This window comes from Gopherus flavomarginatus, chromosome 3, assembly GCF_025201925.1.
Source record: "Gopherus flavomarginatus isolate rGopFla2 chromosome 3, rGopFla2.mat.asm, whole genome shotgun sequence".
NCBI classification, from domain to species: Eukaryota; Metazoa; Chordata; order Testudines; family Testudinidae; genus Gopherus; species Gopherus flavomarginatus.
Genome location: NC_066619.1, coordinates 241531997 through 241549037, shown reverse-complemented (window position 1 = coordinate 241549037; position 17041 = coordinate 241531997). Strand labels below are relative to the sequence as shown.

Below are 17041 nucleotides of genomic sequence, written 5' to 3'. Positions count from 1 at the left end.
GCTCTATATCAGCTGGATCACCCTTGTCCACATGCTTGTTAACACCCTCAAAAGTTTTAGTAGATTGATGAGGCATGATTTCCTTTTACAAAAGCCATGTTGACACTTCCCCAACATATTGCGTTTATCTATGTGTCTGTTGATTCATATTCTATTTGTGATCCACTCTAACCCCCAGATCCTACTGCCTAGCCAATTATCCCCTTTTGTACTTGTCCATTTAATTTTTCCATCTTAAGTGCAGTACTTTGCACTTATCTTTACTGAATTTCATCTTGTTGATTTCAGACAAATTCTCCAATTTGTCAAGTTAATTTTGAATTCTAATCCTGTCCTCCAAGTGCTAGCAACCCCTCCCTGCTTGGCGTCATCTACAGATTTTGCAAACATACTCTCCATTCCATTATCCAAGTATTAATGAAAATATTGACTAGTACCAGACCCGGCAGGTCTGGCCTTAGGGTTGGGCGGGCTGGGCAACAGCCCAGGGGTGCCGTTCTAAGAGAGTGTCTCCGGAGCCGGGGTGCCCCTCCTACCCCCGGCTGCTCTGCTCTGCTCTGTTACTGTCTGCATCCACTGCTGCTCCTTCCCCACCCACCTTCCCTGCCTTGGAGCCACCCCTAGCCAAGCTGCTTCCGGGAGCCTCCTGTCTGCTGTTTTCCTATGGTGAGGACCTCAATGAGGAGAGGAGATCTAGACACAGCTCCCACTAACAAGTATTTTTATATCTGCTGTAGGAAGACTTAATGCATTTCTGTCTTTCTTTCTTCAGCAGTCGGACTTTCATCTTGCTCAGGATTTTTTTCTCATATTGCGTTACTTTCTATGCAGTCAGCCCAGCCATCTCTCTCTCTCTTTAAATGTTGGTTTTGCTATAGGTATGGTGATGGCTACATCATGATTGGCTTCTCACGTGGCTGCTTTGTTGTTATTTCTACACACATTCGTGAGATTGGTCAAGAGATTTTTCAAGCTCGCAATCATAAGGATAACCTAACCAGCATTGCAATATCACAATCACTAAACAAAGCTGCATCATGTGGAGACAACTGGTAAGTGATCATATTTGACTTATAAAATGTCTGAAATAGCAAGTGTCTTAAAGTAAACACTATTTATTTTCTTCATTGTTCTAACTTTTGATATCTTGTTTATTTTTTATTGGCTATTGTGATACTTGAATACAAAAGTGTTAGTGACATACTTTCATTACTGTGTGCTACAGATTAGACACAGAATGCCTGTTAGCAGTAGTAGGAATTGTTCATCTAATCCACTTCATGTGCTGTTGAGAAAATTTAACACATTTATGGGATACTAAGGGTTGATATGCACACCATTTTTGTAACAGTATAACGGTATATCTGTTTAGAAACCAACATAGTTAAAAGTGTGGATGCAATTATCCAGTATAAAGGTGTTTATATCAGTATAGCTGAATTTACAGAAATAAGCTATATTGATGTAAGAACTGTTATATCAACTGTATGACTGGGCCCACATGAGGGGGAAGGTTGTGCTATTTTAACTGTGTCTATTTTTAAACCAACATAGTGGTACAAATACTGTGTGTAGACAGTCCCTCCGTTTGATGTCTAAAACTTGACTTCTTTAGAACAAGCTAAAATGCATGCATCCTGCTCTGAAACTAAACAAACTCTGGCTTGGGCAAACCACTACCTGGAACAGTTTCCAAAGGCTGGGACCCTCCAATGAGAGACCATGCTGTCATCCTTGGAGGAGTTTTATCTCTGAAATAAACAAGATAATCTTAATTTCTATGATGGGCATAATGTGAGAGTTGGATTTTCACACTGTGAGCAAACAGACAGATTAATTGTCTGCATATCTTTTATTATGTATTTGTATAGCACCTAGCACAGTGGAGTCCAGATTATAAATATTTATTATTTGTATTACAGTAGCATCTAAAGACCTCTGACCCAGAGTTCAGGGTTGCATTATGTTAAGCACTGGATGTAACCCCAAAATGGTGGCCCCTGTCAGCCAGAGTTTAGATTCTAACTAAGCTAGTCATGTTTGGGGCCTCAGCAATGGCTACTGTAAAGCAAATAATAAAACTAGACCTGCCATCCAGGTGGCACAAGGATATCAGTCTTTGTCAGAGAGCGCTTCCTTGATCAATGTCTTGAAACCAGAGTAGTAATGCATGCCATTCACATTATGCAAGAACTGAAGGGCACAACAGTTGGACTCCAAAGTGACCGCACTATAGCATCAACCATCCGAGGGTATAAAGAGCTGAGTACTAAACTGCTGAGTCTTTCAACTCTAGATCACTAGTTTAAATCCATCCCACTTTCATATTCAGTTGTTTCCAAATGGTTGTTCAATAGCTTAATTAAAGTGAGTCCAGTTTCTAGTAGATGAGGGTCTGACTCACCAAAACCACCACCACATTTGTTGCTAATTGGAACCCTTACTGGCAGTCTCAACAGAAAGGCCAAGGTTTGAATGGATATGGAGACTGAATGTGATCCTCTCATTCTTCTTCACGTGCCTGTCCATATATATTCCATTGTTGATGCATATACATCCCAGGCACTCAAGATTGGAGTCTTTTGGCCAGCAGTGTCAATTGGGGCTGCGCAGGCGCTGTGAATGTCATTCTGCTCACATACCAAAGGCATTATGGGTTTTGCAGGCCCTAGTGCCTCTCAGTTCCTTCACCATTGTCCATATTTGTGAGATATTGCTCCCTAGTGGCTTGACACAATTTTCAGCAACTTTTTGTGCATTATTGTCTACATTATTGTTAGTTAGGATAGTTTGCCTGTTGGCAAGGTTTGGTAGTTTAATTCTTTGTTTTCTTTTCATTTTCTCTCTTATCAGGAGCTTCTTCCTAATACCAAGGCTTAGGTCTCATCTGAAATTGCCTGGCTTTATGTATTGCTCCTCTTGTGAGGTGCCATGACCATGATCAGTTAGTGATGGATATCCCATATGTGCTTTTTGGTTGGGGAGGATCGTAGCCCTGATAAATGCAAGTCCTTTTTCTAAAAGGACTTTGAAGGCAAGAGAGGTACACCTTAATCTGTTTTTATTTGACTGCTCTATGCAGCCTGCCTCTGATCCAGGGTGGGGAGAACCTTCCCCAGACAGGTTTGATTTCAGTCCAGCCTATATGAGTTCCAATTACTCTAGTTTGTGGGCCCCATCTTCTAAGACTGTCCCAGCTATTGTCAGAGCCTTGGAGAAAAAAGAGCATTACTCCTTTGGGAAGAACAGGGGCAGATCCTTGCTGGGAATTCCTAGTAAAAAGAGGTCCAAGTTCCCTATCCACTCCCAATCTAAAGAGACTCTTTCATCTGAGTTGAGTACCTCTGGAACTCTTGAGGGGGCAAGTTACCAGAACTTTGGCACCATCCCAGGAATCAAAACTAGCTGCCTCTGAGACCAGAGCATCAGGGGCTACTTCAAAACCAAGTGCTCTGCCACCAACTCTTGCTGCGCCAACCCTTTTTGATACCAGTCTCTTTGGTACTGTTTCCTTCGACACCAAGTACTTTAGCACTGGACATGTCAGCACAATCCACCCTGGTGCTATCCATCCCCACACCGAGGTTAGGCATCACCTTTCTCCATAGTGAAGAAAGAAGCATGCTATATCAAAGGATATTCAAGTCTTGATGAGCCAAAATCTCCGCTGCTCTACACAGAGCTAAATTTCCCCACCACAATGACAGTATTAGTACTGGGTGGTCTGCTCAATGCAGGTTAATGTTGCAACCTAGCACACTAGCTTCAGCAGCCTCCCACTTAGATCTGGAGTGCTCTTGCTTCTCATGAAATTTCCAACACAACAGGGAGGGATCCCTTATATATTCACCAAGGACCCCCTCATTTGATCCTTATGCATCTGAAAGAGAGTCAAGGGCTTCATTCATGCCTGTATCATATAGGGGGTATGGGAGTAGACATATGCCCTGATCCCCTTCTCCCTGGCCCCCAGGACCTTTTCCATGTAACGTTCCATTATGGCCCTGTTAGAACCCCTGAGGTCTTCATCATATGAAGCACCACACTTCTGCACCACCATCCAGAGTAAAACCTCCTCTCCAGCACCTTCCCAGGGACCTAGGATTTCTCAGCTTGCAGTCCATGATGTTTATAGGATCTTTTTTTGGAAAAGTCCAGATCTTTCAGAGTTTCCACAAGATAGCATTTGCTGACAGAATGAAGGGTCAAGTGATATAAGCTTGGAATATCGGGCTGTATTAAGGTCTGTAATGAGCTAGCTAGTTTATATCCTCCAGCTGAGATTAAGGCTCTTTCTACAGGGCCCAGGCCGCCTCTGCAGCTTCTTTGCAAACTACTCATTCCAGACATCTGGAGGGCAGCTACTTGGGATTCAGTTCATACTTATACAGTTCATACTTCCATTCCCTTGTGGAAGCATTGAAATCTGATGCTTCTTTTGGCAGAACAGTGCTGCAATCTTTAATTAGACTCCAAGCATGCACCTCCTTACATTAGGTTACTGCTTGTGAGTCATCAAGAGTGGAATATATGTAAACAAGCACTTGAAGAAGAAAAGTTACTTACAGTAAATGGCATTCTTTGACATATGTTGTCCATATATATTCTACAACCCTCCTTCCTTCCCTGCTACTATGGAATCCTATAACACCTAGAGTCTGTGATGACAAAGGAACTAAGTGGCAGTTGAGCATACACTTACCATTGTGCCCTCAGTCCTGGAGCATGTGGACACTTAGGGAAATAGGGCTGGATTACCCAATAGTCAGACTAAGCACATTTTTAGGGCACCAGCAAAGCAAGGGGCACCAAAAAAAATGAGATTTTTTTTTGACAAAAATTGATACTTGATGTTTCAAAAAAAGCATTGAAGTAATCATCATGGGAAAAATCAGAACTTTGTTAGACTTCCTTACACTCCACTACCTACTCTTCCTTCTTTTTTTCTGTTCTCTTTTTGTTACTTATCTCCACCTAAACCAGGGGGGCGTCCTACTAACATAGATCGAAATAATGCGAGGAAATCAGATACTGTAACTGATCATCCTACTCCTGGTGGTAAAACAGACATTGTTCTAGAAGGTGTGGATGTGTCAGAGATTGAACCTGCTCATGCTGTAAATAATAGGAGAAAAGATCCTGGTATGTGGGTTGATTTCAGTACCGATGATGTAGGTTACTGGATAGATCATGGACCAAATGACTGTCAACACCACACTAGACCATTTGAGAAATCATGTTGGACTTTTACCAATGGCCAACAAACAAGATATTGTCCACAAAAAATATTTTTTGGCATGAAAGTGAATGGTGAGAAATACATTTGAGAATGACTACTGTATTCACCATCAGCAGGGTCTGTGTACTGTTTTGTTTGCAAACTTTTTGCATATAAACTTTCAACATCTCGGTTTGCTGCAGATGGATTTAATGACTGGTGGAATACTGTTTTAATTGAACAACATGAAAATAGCACTACTCACAGAGATTCAATGTTGACATATTTAAATCGAAGACAGGGCTTTGGATTGACACAAAAATTGGAAGAACAAATTAAAGGGGAGTGTGAATAATGGCAATACATCTTGCAGCGTATTATAGCTGTTATTCAAACATTAGCTGAACGTGGTCTGCCTTTCCAGGGATGAAATGATACACTTGGATCATTGCAGAATGGAAATTTCTTGGGATTGTTGGAGCTTGTGGCTCAATTTGACCCATTTTTAGCAGGCCATATCTCAAAATATGGGAATGCTGGCAAAGGTAACCCATCATACTTATCCAAGACAATATGTGATGAACTCATTGGTCTAATGAGTGACGAAGTTCATTCAGCTATTGTGGATGAAATAAGTACTGCTAGGTACTTCAGTTTATCTGTCGACTCTACACCTGATCTTTCACATATTGATCAGTTGAGTATTGTACTAAGATATGTGTCTCCTACAGATAGAAAACCAGTTGAATGATTTATAACATTCCTCAATTTGAAAACCACACTGGTTAAGAAATGTCAAATCAAGTACTACATTATCTGTGCCAAGTTTACAAAATAGATTTCTCAAAGTGAAGAGGTCAGTGTTATGACAACACTGCCAACATGTCAGGGTGTTATCAAGGAATGCAGAAGTAGCTTTTAGAACAGAACAAATATGCCATATAGAAAGATGGAATACAATGTGTATTTCCACATGTAGAAATCGCACTACATATTTTTCTAACATTGATGATTATGAACTGCTCCCCAGAACACTTTTTTTCTCAGCTGAAAAGAATAAAAAACCTCAGAGAACAACAATGTGTCAGGACAAACTTGATTCACTTTCCCTGTTGTGTATGGTAGCGGACATGCTTCATCAAGTCAGCTTCAATAGAATTTACCCAGAATTTTGCAATCAGAAAATCAAAAAAGAAGCTATTTTAGTTTCAGCATACATGTAAGTTTTGTGTCATTTTGAAAAAATAAAATGTTATTTTATGGTATAGTATTGTTTTTATTTTGAATTACATATGGGGGGAGCACTATAATCTTTTCAGTGCTTAGGGCCTCTAAAGGTCTTAATCTGGCCCTGCCCAGAAGATACAGCTGGCAAAAAGAGCCAATATCAAGCACATGGGGTACATGCTCACCAAGAGTAGCATATATCTGGACAGCACATCTTGAAGGATTCCAGTTCTTGTAAGGTAATTTACTTAGGGATAATCCCTCCGGAATAGGGTTAAGCAAGTGGTGCACAGGGTAGGAAAGTTCCACAGTGCAATAGCAACACAAAGACTTCATGCTCTTGAACTCTGAATCTAGCAACTTTTAACTGATGTTAGTGTTTGTGGCTCAGGGACCAGTTGCTTAGGTCCATGATTCAGTGTTAACCTATCAGGTGCTTCTATGTGTGCACATGAGTGTATCATGACAGAGCCACATGAGAAAGGATAGTGTTATTTTCCCATCCTTGAAGTCCTGAATGGAGAAGTCCCTCTTCCACTTCTCAATATTTTTGTCCCATGAGATGATGGATCAGTCTGTCATTCTCCCAGTGTCCAGGAAGAGCGCTTTATGATCATATAAATAACATGACGTCTATGCAACCAGCCTCAGTGTTCAGTACAGAAACTAAAATGCATACAAGAAGTCAGACACATTTGACAGTGTCTGTTTTTTTTCAAAAACTACATATCTGGGGAACCTAAAGCACTTTGCATTCTCCCTTTAATATTTCTTTCTCCATAATGAGCTTATCTCTCTTCATTAACTACTTTCATTTCATGATGGTTAGGATGATAGTGCTAGTAAAGGTAGTGACTGTTTATATTTTGTTTTAGCATTAAGATTCATGACCTGTCAGAACTGAAAGAAATGTATGCTATAATAAACCTGGACGATGAAAATAAAGGTATGATAAAGTTTCCAAAGCTGTAAAACAGAATTTTGTTTACATTAGTATGTTTACAAGAGAGAATGTATACAGAAGAATATTTACTGAAAAGCTGTCTAAATATGGACTGCTGTTAACTCCCTCCTTTCCATTGTGTATGTATTATGAGATGGTCTGTTTGCCAAAGTGGGTATTTAACATAGCTTTCGTGGTTTGGTTTGGTTGGGTTGGGTTTTTTTTGGTTGGTTTGGTTTTTTACAAAACACATAGAGATCCTATTTTTCACTTGATTGTCCAGTATTTTTGACTCCATAGCATGGTATATTCAAATTACTAAAATAATAGTGTGTTTATTTTTTCCCATTTTGCTTTTCTGAGTGGCATGTTCTTGTGCTAGAGGTATGTGTATCTCTGGAGCAGGAGTCCCTGCCACTGTTACCTCCTATTTCAATATTGGATTCATTTATTGTGAATTTTGATAAAATTCACTCTGAAATTAAGACCAAATTAGCGGATTATGGTCTGTGATGATAAACTATTTCTGTTCCATTCTACATAGCTTTTTATACTGAAGTACAAAAGGTGTGAAAAAATTAGGGCTGTCAAGCAATTAAAAAAATTAATTGTGCGATTAATCACACAGTTAAACAATAATAGAATACCATTTAAATATTTTTGGATGTTTTCTATATTTTCGTATATATTGATTTCAATTACAACACAGAATACAAAATGTACAGTGCTCACTTTATATTTATTTTTGATTGCAAATATTTGCACTGTAAAAAACCAAAAGAAATAGTGTATTTCAATTCACCTAATACAAATAGTGTAGTGCAATCTCTTTATTGTGAAAGTTGAATTTACAAATGTATAATTATGTACAAAAAATAACTGCATTCAAAAACAAAACAATGTAAAACTTTAGAACCTACAAGTCCACTCAGTCCTACTTCAGCCAGTCGCTCAGACAAACAAGTTTGGTTACAATTTTCAGGAGATAATGCTGCCCACGTCTTGTTTACAATGTCACCTGAAAAGTGAGAACAGGCATTTGCATGGCATTGTTGTAACAGGCATCACAAGCTATTTACATGCCAAATGTGCTAAAGATTCAGCTGACCCTTCATGCTTCAACCACCATTCCAGAAGACATGCGTCCATGCTGATGACAAGTTCTGCTCGATAACAATCCAAAGCAGGGCAGACCGACACATGTTCATTTTCATCATTTGGGTCAGATGCCACCAGAAGAAGGTTCATTTTCTTTTTTGGTGGTTCGGGTTCTGTAGTTTCTGCATCAGAATGTTGCTCCTTTAAGACATCTGAAAGCATTCTCCACACCTCACCCCTCTTAGATTTTGGAAGACACTTCAGATTCTTAATCCTTGGATTGAGTGCTGTATCTATCCTTAGAAATCTCACATTGGTACCTTCTTCGCATTTTGTCAAATCTGCTGTGAAAGTGTTGTTAAAATGAACATGTGCTGGGTCATCATCCAAGACTTCTACAACATGAAATACATGGCAGAATGTGGGTGAAACAGAACAGGAGACCTACAATTCTCTCCCAAGGAGAATTTTTTTAACAAGCATCATCTGCATGGAAGCATGTCCTCTGGAATGTTGGCCAAAGCATGAAGGGGCATACGAATGGTTAGCATATCTGGCACGTAAATACCTTTCAGTGCCGGCTACAAAAGTGCCATACGAATGCCTGCTCTCACTCTCTGGTGACATTGTAAATAAGAAGAGGGAAGCATTATCTCCTATAAATGTAAACAAACTTGTTTGTCTTAGCGATTGGCTGAACAAGAAGTAGGACTGAATGGACTTGGAGGCGTGGAAGTTTTACATTGTTTTGTTTTTGGGTACAGTTAAGTAACAAAAAAAAATCTACATTTGTAAGTTGCACTTTCATGACACAGTACTTTGTATGAGGTGAATTGAAAAATACTATCTCTTTTGTTTATCTTTTACAGTGCAAATATTTGTAATAAAAATAATATATATGGAAATGTAGACAACATACAAAATATTTAATAAATTTCAATTGTATTCTATTGTTTAACAGTGCAATTAAAACTGTGATTAATCACAATTAATTTTTTTAATTGCAATTACTTTTTTGAGTTAATTGCATGAGTTAACTGAGATTAATTGACAGCCCTAGAAAAAATATTCTTAAGTAATGAAACCTTGACATGGTTGCATTTTAAAAAAATAGAATTATTTGTGGATTTTACTGACAACCAAGTAGCTATTTTTGTTGTTGTAAAAGCTTCTCAATATTTTAGGTCTAGATCACCTGGCTTGGACAGATGATGGGCAGTTGTTGGCAGTGTCTACACAAAGGGGCTCACTCCATGTCTTCTTGACAAAGCTTCCAATCCTTGGAGATGCTTGCGGCACACGGATTGCGTACCTCACTTCTCTTCTTGAAGTTACTGTGGCCAATCATGTTGAAGCAGTATGCTAGCCTATTAATTTTTCACTTAATTTAGTTGTAACTTTTAAATAAGTAGTAACAATGAGAAAATTGGGTATGATTTTCTTATAGGAGCTACCAATCACAGTTTCTGTTGAAGTGGAGCCAAACTTTGTTGCTGTAGGTCTTTATCATTTGGCTGTAGGAATGAATAATCGTGCTTGGTTTTATATACTTGGAGAGAATAGTAAGTATGACTGTAGTTCTTTTATTTTAAAGTTTCATTATCATTATCTGCTAAATATATGTCCATTTTATAAAACAGGCATTTTGTTTAACTCTTCTAATATCCTACTTAGTGCAATAGTATAATCTCATGGGACACCAAAATTCAGGACTGCACGTTGGATTCCCAGAATTTGGATTAGTACCAACAAGATATTGTGGAGGCAATTAGAACAGAAATTCAGGGTTCTCAAGGTTGGATGAAGCCTTTCATTCTTTGTCATCAGGTCAAACGCAGCTGTATGAAAGTCACTACCAACTGAAGGTTGTTTGACTTATGTAAAATTAGTAGATGGTCTCAGTCCATATTGGCAGTCCTAGCAGAGAGGCCAAGGACTGCATAAACATGGAGACTAAACTATTCTCAAATTCCTATAGGTGTTCCATCCAGAGTTTAGATGGATTGGGGGGGAAGAGTGGAAAAGCTTGTGCTATACCTGTTTTTTTTAGGCAACAGACTTAAGTTTCAGTACTTGTCAATCCAAAATCTTTTATGAATAAAAAGATCACTCTAAAGGGAAAAAAGTCCAGCATTAGTCATCGATGGACTAACTATAGGTTAATGAGGTTTCGTTGGGGAAAAAGGGTCCCTTTTAACCCTTAGTAACAGAAGGATGCAACTGTTTTCTCATAGTCTCCCGTGTTTCTGTCAAGAGTTCCTCCTACTTCTCCACCTTTCATTCTCCTGCCCTCTTAAGATTATTATGAATTACTCAGGTAGGTAAGAAGAACAGAAAATGGACCATGCACAATTTATCTTTTTCACCTCCTCCCTTCCCCTTAAATTCTATAGGTGTAAAAAAGCTTAAAGACATGGAGTATCTGGGGACAGTAACCAGTATATATCTTAATTCTGACTATGCTGCTGCACTCTTTGAGGGTAAAGTCCAGTTGCATATGGTAAGTATACAGAAGATTTTGAACTCTGAAAGGCCAGCTGAATTGAGGTGGCAATAGATTGAGGAAGAAATTGTGAGTCCTAATGATAGTAAGATTGGTATGAATGGAAGTTAGGTGCTAAGTGGGTGAGAAGATGTAACTAACCAAAGTAAGAGTTAAAAACCTTCCAAACAATTATTTTAGTAGCAAACATGAGAACAACAACTGAGTTACAGGTGGCTTGCAGAAGTGTGCATTCTGTCTTGAAGTGGCAGTGGATGAGAAGAAAGTGCTAGCTTATGAGGTGTTTAACAAGCTTTCTTTGAAAGCTCAGTATGGGGTTTTAGGGGAGCAGCTAGTGGTTTGTAAGTGGTACATGTGAAAGGGCAAATCTGAGCTAGTTATAACTAGGGTAATGCCTTAGTGTCTGTTTCATACAGACAAAATTAATTAATATCTCACTAGTGGTGACAGTGGTTTCAGTTTTGCTTATTCCTTATGCTTTAGATAGAAGGTGAAGGTTTAGATGCTCAGGAAGAACGAGAGACTCGACTTTTCCCAGCGATGGATGATAAATGTCGAATCTTGTGCCATGCTCTTACTGGTGATTTCCTCATCTATGGTACAGATGTAAGTATATTGCTTGTCTCAAATTCTTCTTAGATTCAGTAAGTTTCTGTTTTTGATTACTTGGACTATTTCTCTTCATACAATAAGCATAAAGTGTACGGTTCTGATATGCAGTGTACCAAGACTTACTTTGTATGCAAGCTATATTTTAGGCAAACAGAGACAAAATTTCAGCCAGCTTCCTTAATTATTTAGGCCTGCGTGTGATGCAGTTGCACTGGCACATTACAACGGTTCAGTTGTTTTTGGCTGATGCTCAGCTTCGTAACTTAAGGCCAAGTCCTGCTTTTATTGAAGTCCTTGGCAAAACTGATATTGAATTTAATATTATTTATTTGTATTACGGTGGTGCCCAGGGGGATCTATCAAGGATTAGGTCCCCATTGTGCTAGGAATCTTGCAGACCTGCAGGAAAAGGATAACCTAGATTATGAGGGACTATTATTATATGACAACTGCATAGGAGTAGCATCCACCACATACCATCCCCTTTACAAACTTAAAGGCACAGATCCTGCCTCCAACAGCTCACAGTTTGAAAAGGACATACAAACCGGAGGGATTAAAAGGTGCCCTCTGGGGCACCTGGCACTGGCCACTGTCAGAAGACAGGATACTGGGCTAGATGGACCTTTGGTCTGACCCAGTAGGGCCATTCTTATGTTACCAAAGTAAAGATAACCTAACCTATAAAATGATTTTTAGTTTGTTTGGCTTTGTTTGTAAATTGTCTGTATATCTAGAGTTGCCCCTTAACCTTGCACTATTAGTGAGAGAGTTTCTTGTAGACATTGCTTTAGAAGTGTCTCTTCACAAGGTGTTACCCCCAAAAATCAGACTCAACTCTCCACAATCAGTCATCAATTTGTCTGGTTTTGATAGGTGAAAGGAGGTGACCCACCCTAGAGGAATTGCCAGGGTTTTCCCTCTGAGCTTTGGCAAACTCCCCAGAACAGACTGACTCTGTTGACCTTTGGGAGTACACAGATACAGCATTCCACTCCAAGGATTGACACTCAGGCAGTAAGCTTTGAAAACAAAAATATTCTTTATTTAATGTATCAATGTTCTCTGATACAATAAATCATAAAAGCATATATCAAGAAACAAAACACAAATTCTATTAGCAAAAGTATGCACATCAAAGTACCTAATACCGTAGTACCGTGCAACTAGAAATATATTTAAGTGGTTATATTCTACTTGCAGTGATCAGTCACATTTTGGATGTTGACAGCAAGTTCTTACTTAAATATTAAAACTGTATACATAGTAACAAACATATACACAAACATCCAATTTTAGTATCTCAGGCATACAGACTCATTTATTCTATTTTCTCCTTATACCATGGTCGTCATGTTTACTTCTCTGCAGTCTTCTTTCCCTCAGGTCCGTCAAATGGTCCTTTTGTTCTGTCACAGCTACTTCTTAGCTGCTGCTGCTGTCATAGCTTCTCTACTACTGTTTCTGTAACTCACACACCTCCTGGGTGTGGTGCTTTGTCCCATCTAGTGGCACCAAGGCCACTTAGAGATAAAATGAGGCTGTTCTACAGCCTTAGCTTGCAGCCAGTTGGCTTTTAGCTCATGCAGTAGAGGCTCATGCACTAAGCTCCACAAGTCCCAGGTTCAATCCCACCTCCTGATGACCGGGGTCTGTCAACATTACACCTCTGCGTGATTGCTTGGTCTGCCACAACAAGCCCCTAGCCCTTTTCTTCCCTTTTTTAGTGATTTCAGCTCTCTTCCTGCTGCTTCTGGCTTTTCCTGCTGACAAACTTTCTTCCTTCTGCTCTCGCACTCCAACATCTCTGAGAATGACAAACACACACACTCAAGCTTCTCAGTTCTCTGCCTTATACACGCTTCTTGGCCTATTCTGATTGGTAACTTCCTCAGTCCTTCTCGTTAGCATACCTTTCCTCCAGTCATCTTTAAGCCTACTCTCATTGGTCCGTTCTTATAAACCAATCACAGCTGCTAAATTCATTTGTCAATTAATGCTGGACCTGGTTAAAAACCTGTGCCATGCTCAACTGACTCCTCCCTTCAAGTTTTGAGTGACCCTTATCTCACCTTAGCCTGCCTGTTTGCTATAGGCCAAATTACTCCAAGACCACCATTTTAGTTTCTCTGGCTGTGATTACCTGCGACCACCATCTTGTTATCCCTGGTTGTAACCACTTAAAACTGTCTCTTAGTTATTAAACCTATATAACGATAAACAGTTACAAATTTATATGCATCTTAACATTAGGATTCACTGTCAAGACTCCAATTTTTACTAATTTAAATAAGTTTAATTTCATTTCTTTCCTTGCTTCAGCTAGTGATGGCGGGGCAATGTTCTTAATGTTCAGCTGCTCTATTCTGTATTCCTTACACAGAATAGATCAGCAGAAAAATCTCTTGTATCAGAGGGATTTGAATGAAGAGAGGGTGGTGGCTTTTAGGACAAGCTCATGAAATACATTTCATATGTTGGGAGTGATGTGAAATGGAGTTCTGAGAAAGTTGTTTGTTAGTGGACATACAGTGTGTCAAGGCTGACATCATTGGTAGAGTGTAAGGAATGGAAGAAGCACCTTGGAAAATGAATGAAGTGATAAACAGCCACACATCATTATCTGGGCTGGCATCAGGTATATGAAAACCAAAGGATGTGTTGGCACAACCCACAACTTCCTCACAATTTTTAATGTAAGTTTTTGAACAGAAGCCTAGAAACTAGAATAACCAAGATGATCAGGCAGAGAGATGAGAGAGATTACAAGCAGTAGAAAGAAAAAATGTCTGGCAGTTGTATGAATTGGTTTTTTTAGAAGATTATTCTGGGCTTATCAAGAATGAGTAGATTTAGATTTTATCCACTGATATTTTTTTAATGTATGTACTATCCTCTTGCTTTGTGGCTGTAGCTCATCGTCATAATAGCACATGTTCTGCATCTAGAGTTAAACTTCATTTCAGCCTAGCAGCAGCACATAGATGATATACTTGTCTTCCAAGCAGAAGTCTTAACCATATAACTAACTAAAAGAAGCACTCGGTTTAGAAACCACTTTTTTTCTTTCCTCGAATCTTATCTGCTGGTTCAAAAACCCTGGTGTCAACCACAGTTGGAATTTTTGCGAGACTGTAGACAAGGTTTAAGACAGTAAAACTGCAACATGTCTCTCTGAGTCAAGTTGTTTGACATTTATATAACTTTCCTTTTAAAACATCATGTACAGTTGTTAGTACATTTTCAAGCTGTCAGAAGAGCTTATGTTCCTTTATTTTATAGTAGTGATATTATTTCCACTGTAAACCACAAAGTAAATAATTTTCTTGTTCATTTTATCAAAGAAAAAGTTTGAAAATGCACAACCTTTTGCCCAGTTAATGGTTCAGTAGCACATTCTATTGCCTTGTGAAAGACCTTTGAGTGAAATGTTAGAGCTTCAGTATCCCATGAGCTCAAACCTTTGAAGTGATGATCACTTCCTGTGGGGTTTTGAATACCTTCCACTGCTTCTGATTTCAATGGAAGTTCAGGGCACAAAGTACTTCAAAGGATTGAGCCCTTAATTACTCTATATAAGATGCTATGCTGGGTTTCCAAAGGAAAGGTAGTGTTTCGGTCTCCAACACCATCACTGGTTTAGTAACATAGTTAAAAATTCATTAGTGATTTTTGCAATTAATTGTTGGGGTTTTTGGTTATTTCATTTTTTTAAATTTTTTTTAAGATGTTACTGATTTAATATAAGATACTGAATTCACAGCTGAACAATTGGGTGTGTAGGAGTTTTACAGTTGGCTATTTTATATGATTTTAAAAATATCTTCTGTACATATAAGAGGAAAATGAAAAGAATCCTTAAAAGATTTCTCCATATTAAATATAGTATTAAATAATTAATTAACCTACTTTTTTGTCTAAGATAGGTGCACAGATTCTAAGCGTGTCACGCTTGCTATTTGGAGACAATACAAATTTGATAGTTCGGGATACTACATGCTAGGCCCTTCTCTCTAGAGCAACATTTCTCAAACTGTGGGTCAGGACCCCATTTTAAAGGGGTCACGTGAGCTGGCGTTAGACTTGCTGGGGCTGAAGGTAAAAGCTGAAGCCCTGAAGCTTTGGCACCTGCTAGGGTGGCAGGGCTTGGGCTTTGGCCCCCTAGCCTGGGGTGGAGGGGCTCGGGCTTTAATCCCCCTTCTTAGGATTGTGTAGTAATTTTTGTTGTCAGAAGGGGGTCAGGGTGCAATGAAGTTTGAGAAACCCTGCTCTAGAGAGTCATCCAATTCTACCTGCTTCCAGAATTGTGTAGAATGTAGCAGACCTTCGTCTGCAGACCATGGACATAGGGAAATCTCTCATTTATTCTCCAAAACTTTTTCTAAACCCATATTCCACTTCTAGATGGTTTTTAATCAATTTGGCTCAGAATTCTAAATATTTGGAAGGAGGTAAATTTTCTTTGAGTTGATTTTGCAGCTTTCCCTTGCTACAGGGCTGCATCGTATGGGGGGAAATGCTCAGCCACGAGACCAGAGATAAAGTGTTTTTTCTGCTCTTCTGTTCTATCAGAGTATATTGAAGAGTACTTTTGCCTCTTTGGCAACCGGGGGAACACATTCACACAGGAATCAAGGTTGTCTCAAAAAATGCCCTAGATTCTCCTGCCATCTCCCCCAGAGCAGCTGCCAATGGGAAAAGAAGGCCAAAGAGACTGCAGTTGCTCTTCCTTAAATACTCCTTACACATAGCACTCGAAGATAGGACAAACCAAAATGGAGTAACATTGGAGTGACTCCATCAAAAAGAATTACCTCAACATTATTTACATTATAATTACTTGTGTAGTACCAGTATTCTGATTGTTCTATTATTTATTATTAGACAGGTGTTATTCACTATTTCTACATTGAAGACTGGCAATACGTGAATGAATATCGGCATCCTGTCAGTGTGAGAAAAATCTTTCCAGACCCCAATGGAACCAGATTGGTTTTTATTGATGACAAAAGTGATGGCTTTGTGTATTGCCCAGTAAGTCAATTCAGGACATTCATTCCACTTTACTTACAAGCAGATTTCTCTGTAAGTTATTTCTACTGTATGATGTGTTTTATCACACATAAAGAAACATGTGCCAGTTGGACTGATTTGCCCCCCCCCAAAAAAAAAAAACTGAGGTGGCAGAGGGAATAGCCTAGTGATAATATAGGGACATAGAATTGCCACACCAGATCAGCCCAAGCTTGCTCGTGGACAAAATTTCTTCTTAACCCCAGATAGTTGGTTTACATACTGTTTATAATTACTTTATCTTATCTAATGTTACTGTGTATTTTCTGATTATCTGTATTAATGTCTCATATTTTAAGCCTGTTTTGCTCTTGGATTCAACACCTTTAGCAGAGAATTCCACAGGCAAATGTGTGTTGTGTATTAA

At 39.0% G+C, this 17041-nt stretch overlaps 1 protein-coding gene across 3 annotated transcripts in view; it reads left to right on the top strand.

Moving 5' to 3' along the window:
• WDR19 (WD repeat domain 19) overlaps window positions 1-17041 on the top strand; it is a 134127-nt gene that overhangs the window by 37428 nt on the left and 79658 nt on the right. For all 3 annotated transcript variants that reach the window (XR_007773558.1, XM_050947369.1, XM_050947368.1), the window contains exons 9-15: window positions 879-1052; window positions 7321-7391; window positions 9671-9843; window positions 9934-10048; window positions 10880-10986; window positions 11473-11595; window positions 16486-16635. Coding sequence is in view for 2 of the 3 variants with exons in the window: in XM_050947369.1 (XP_050803326.1) it covers window positions 879-1052; window positions 7321-7391; window positions 9671-9843; window positions 9934-10048; window positions 10880-10986; window positions 11473-11595; window positions 16486-16635 (913 nt within the window). In the remaining variant the exon portion in view is untranslated. The remainder of the gene's footprint in view (window positions 1-878; window positions 1053-7320; window positions 7392-9670; window positions 9844-9933; window positions 10049-10879; window positions 10987-11472; window positions 11596-16485; window positions 16636-17041) is intronic.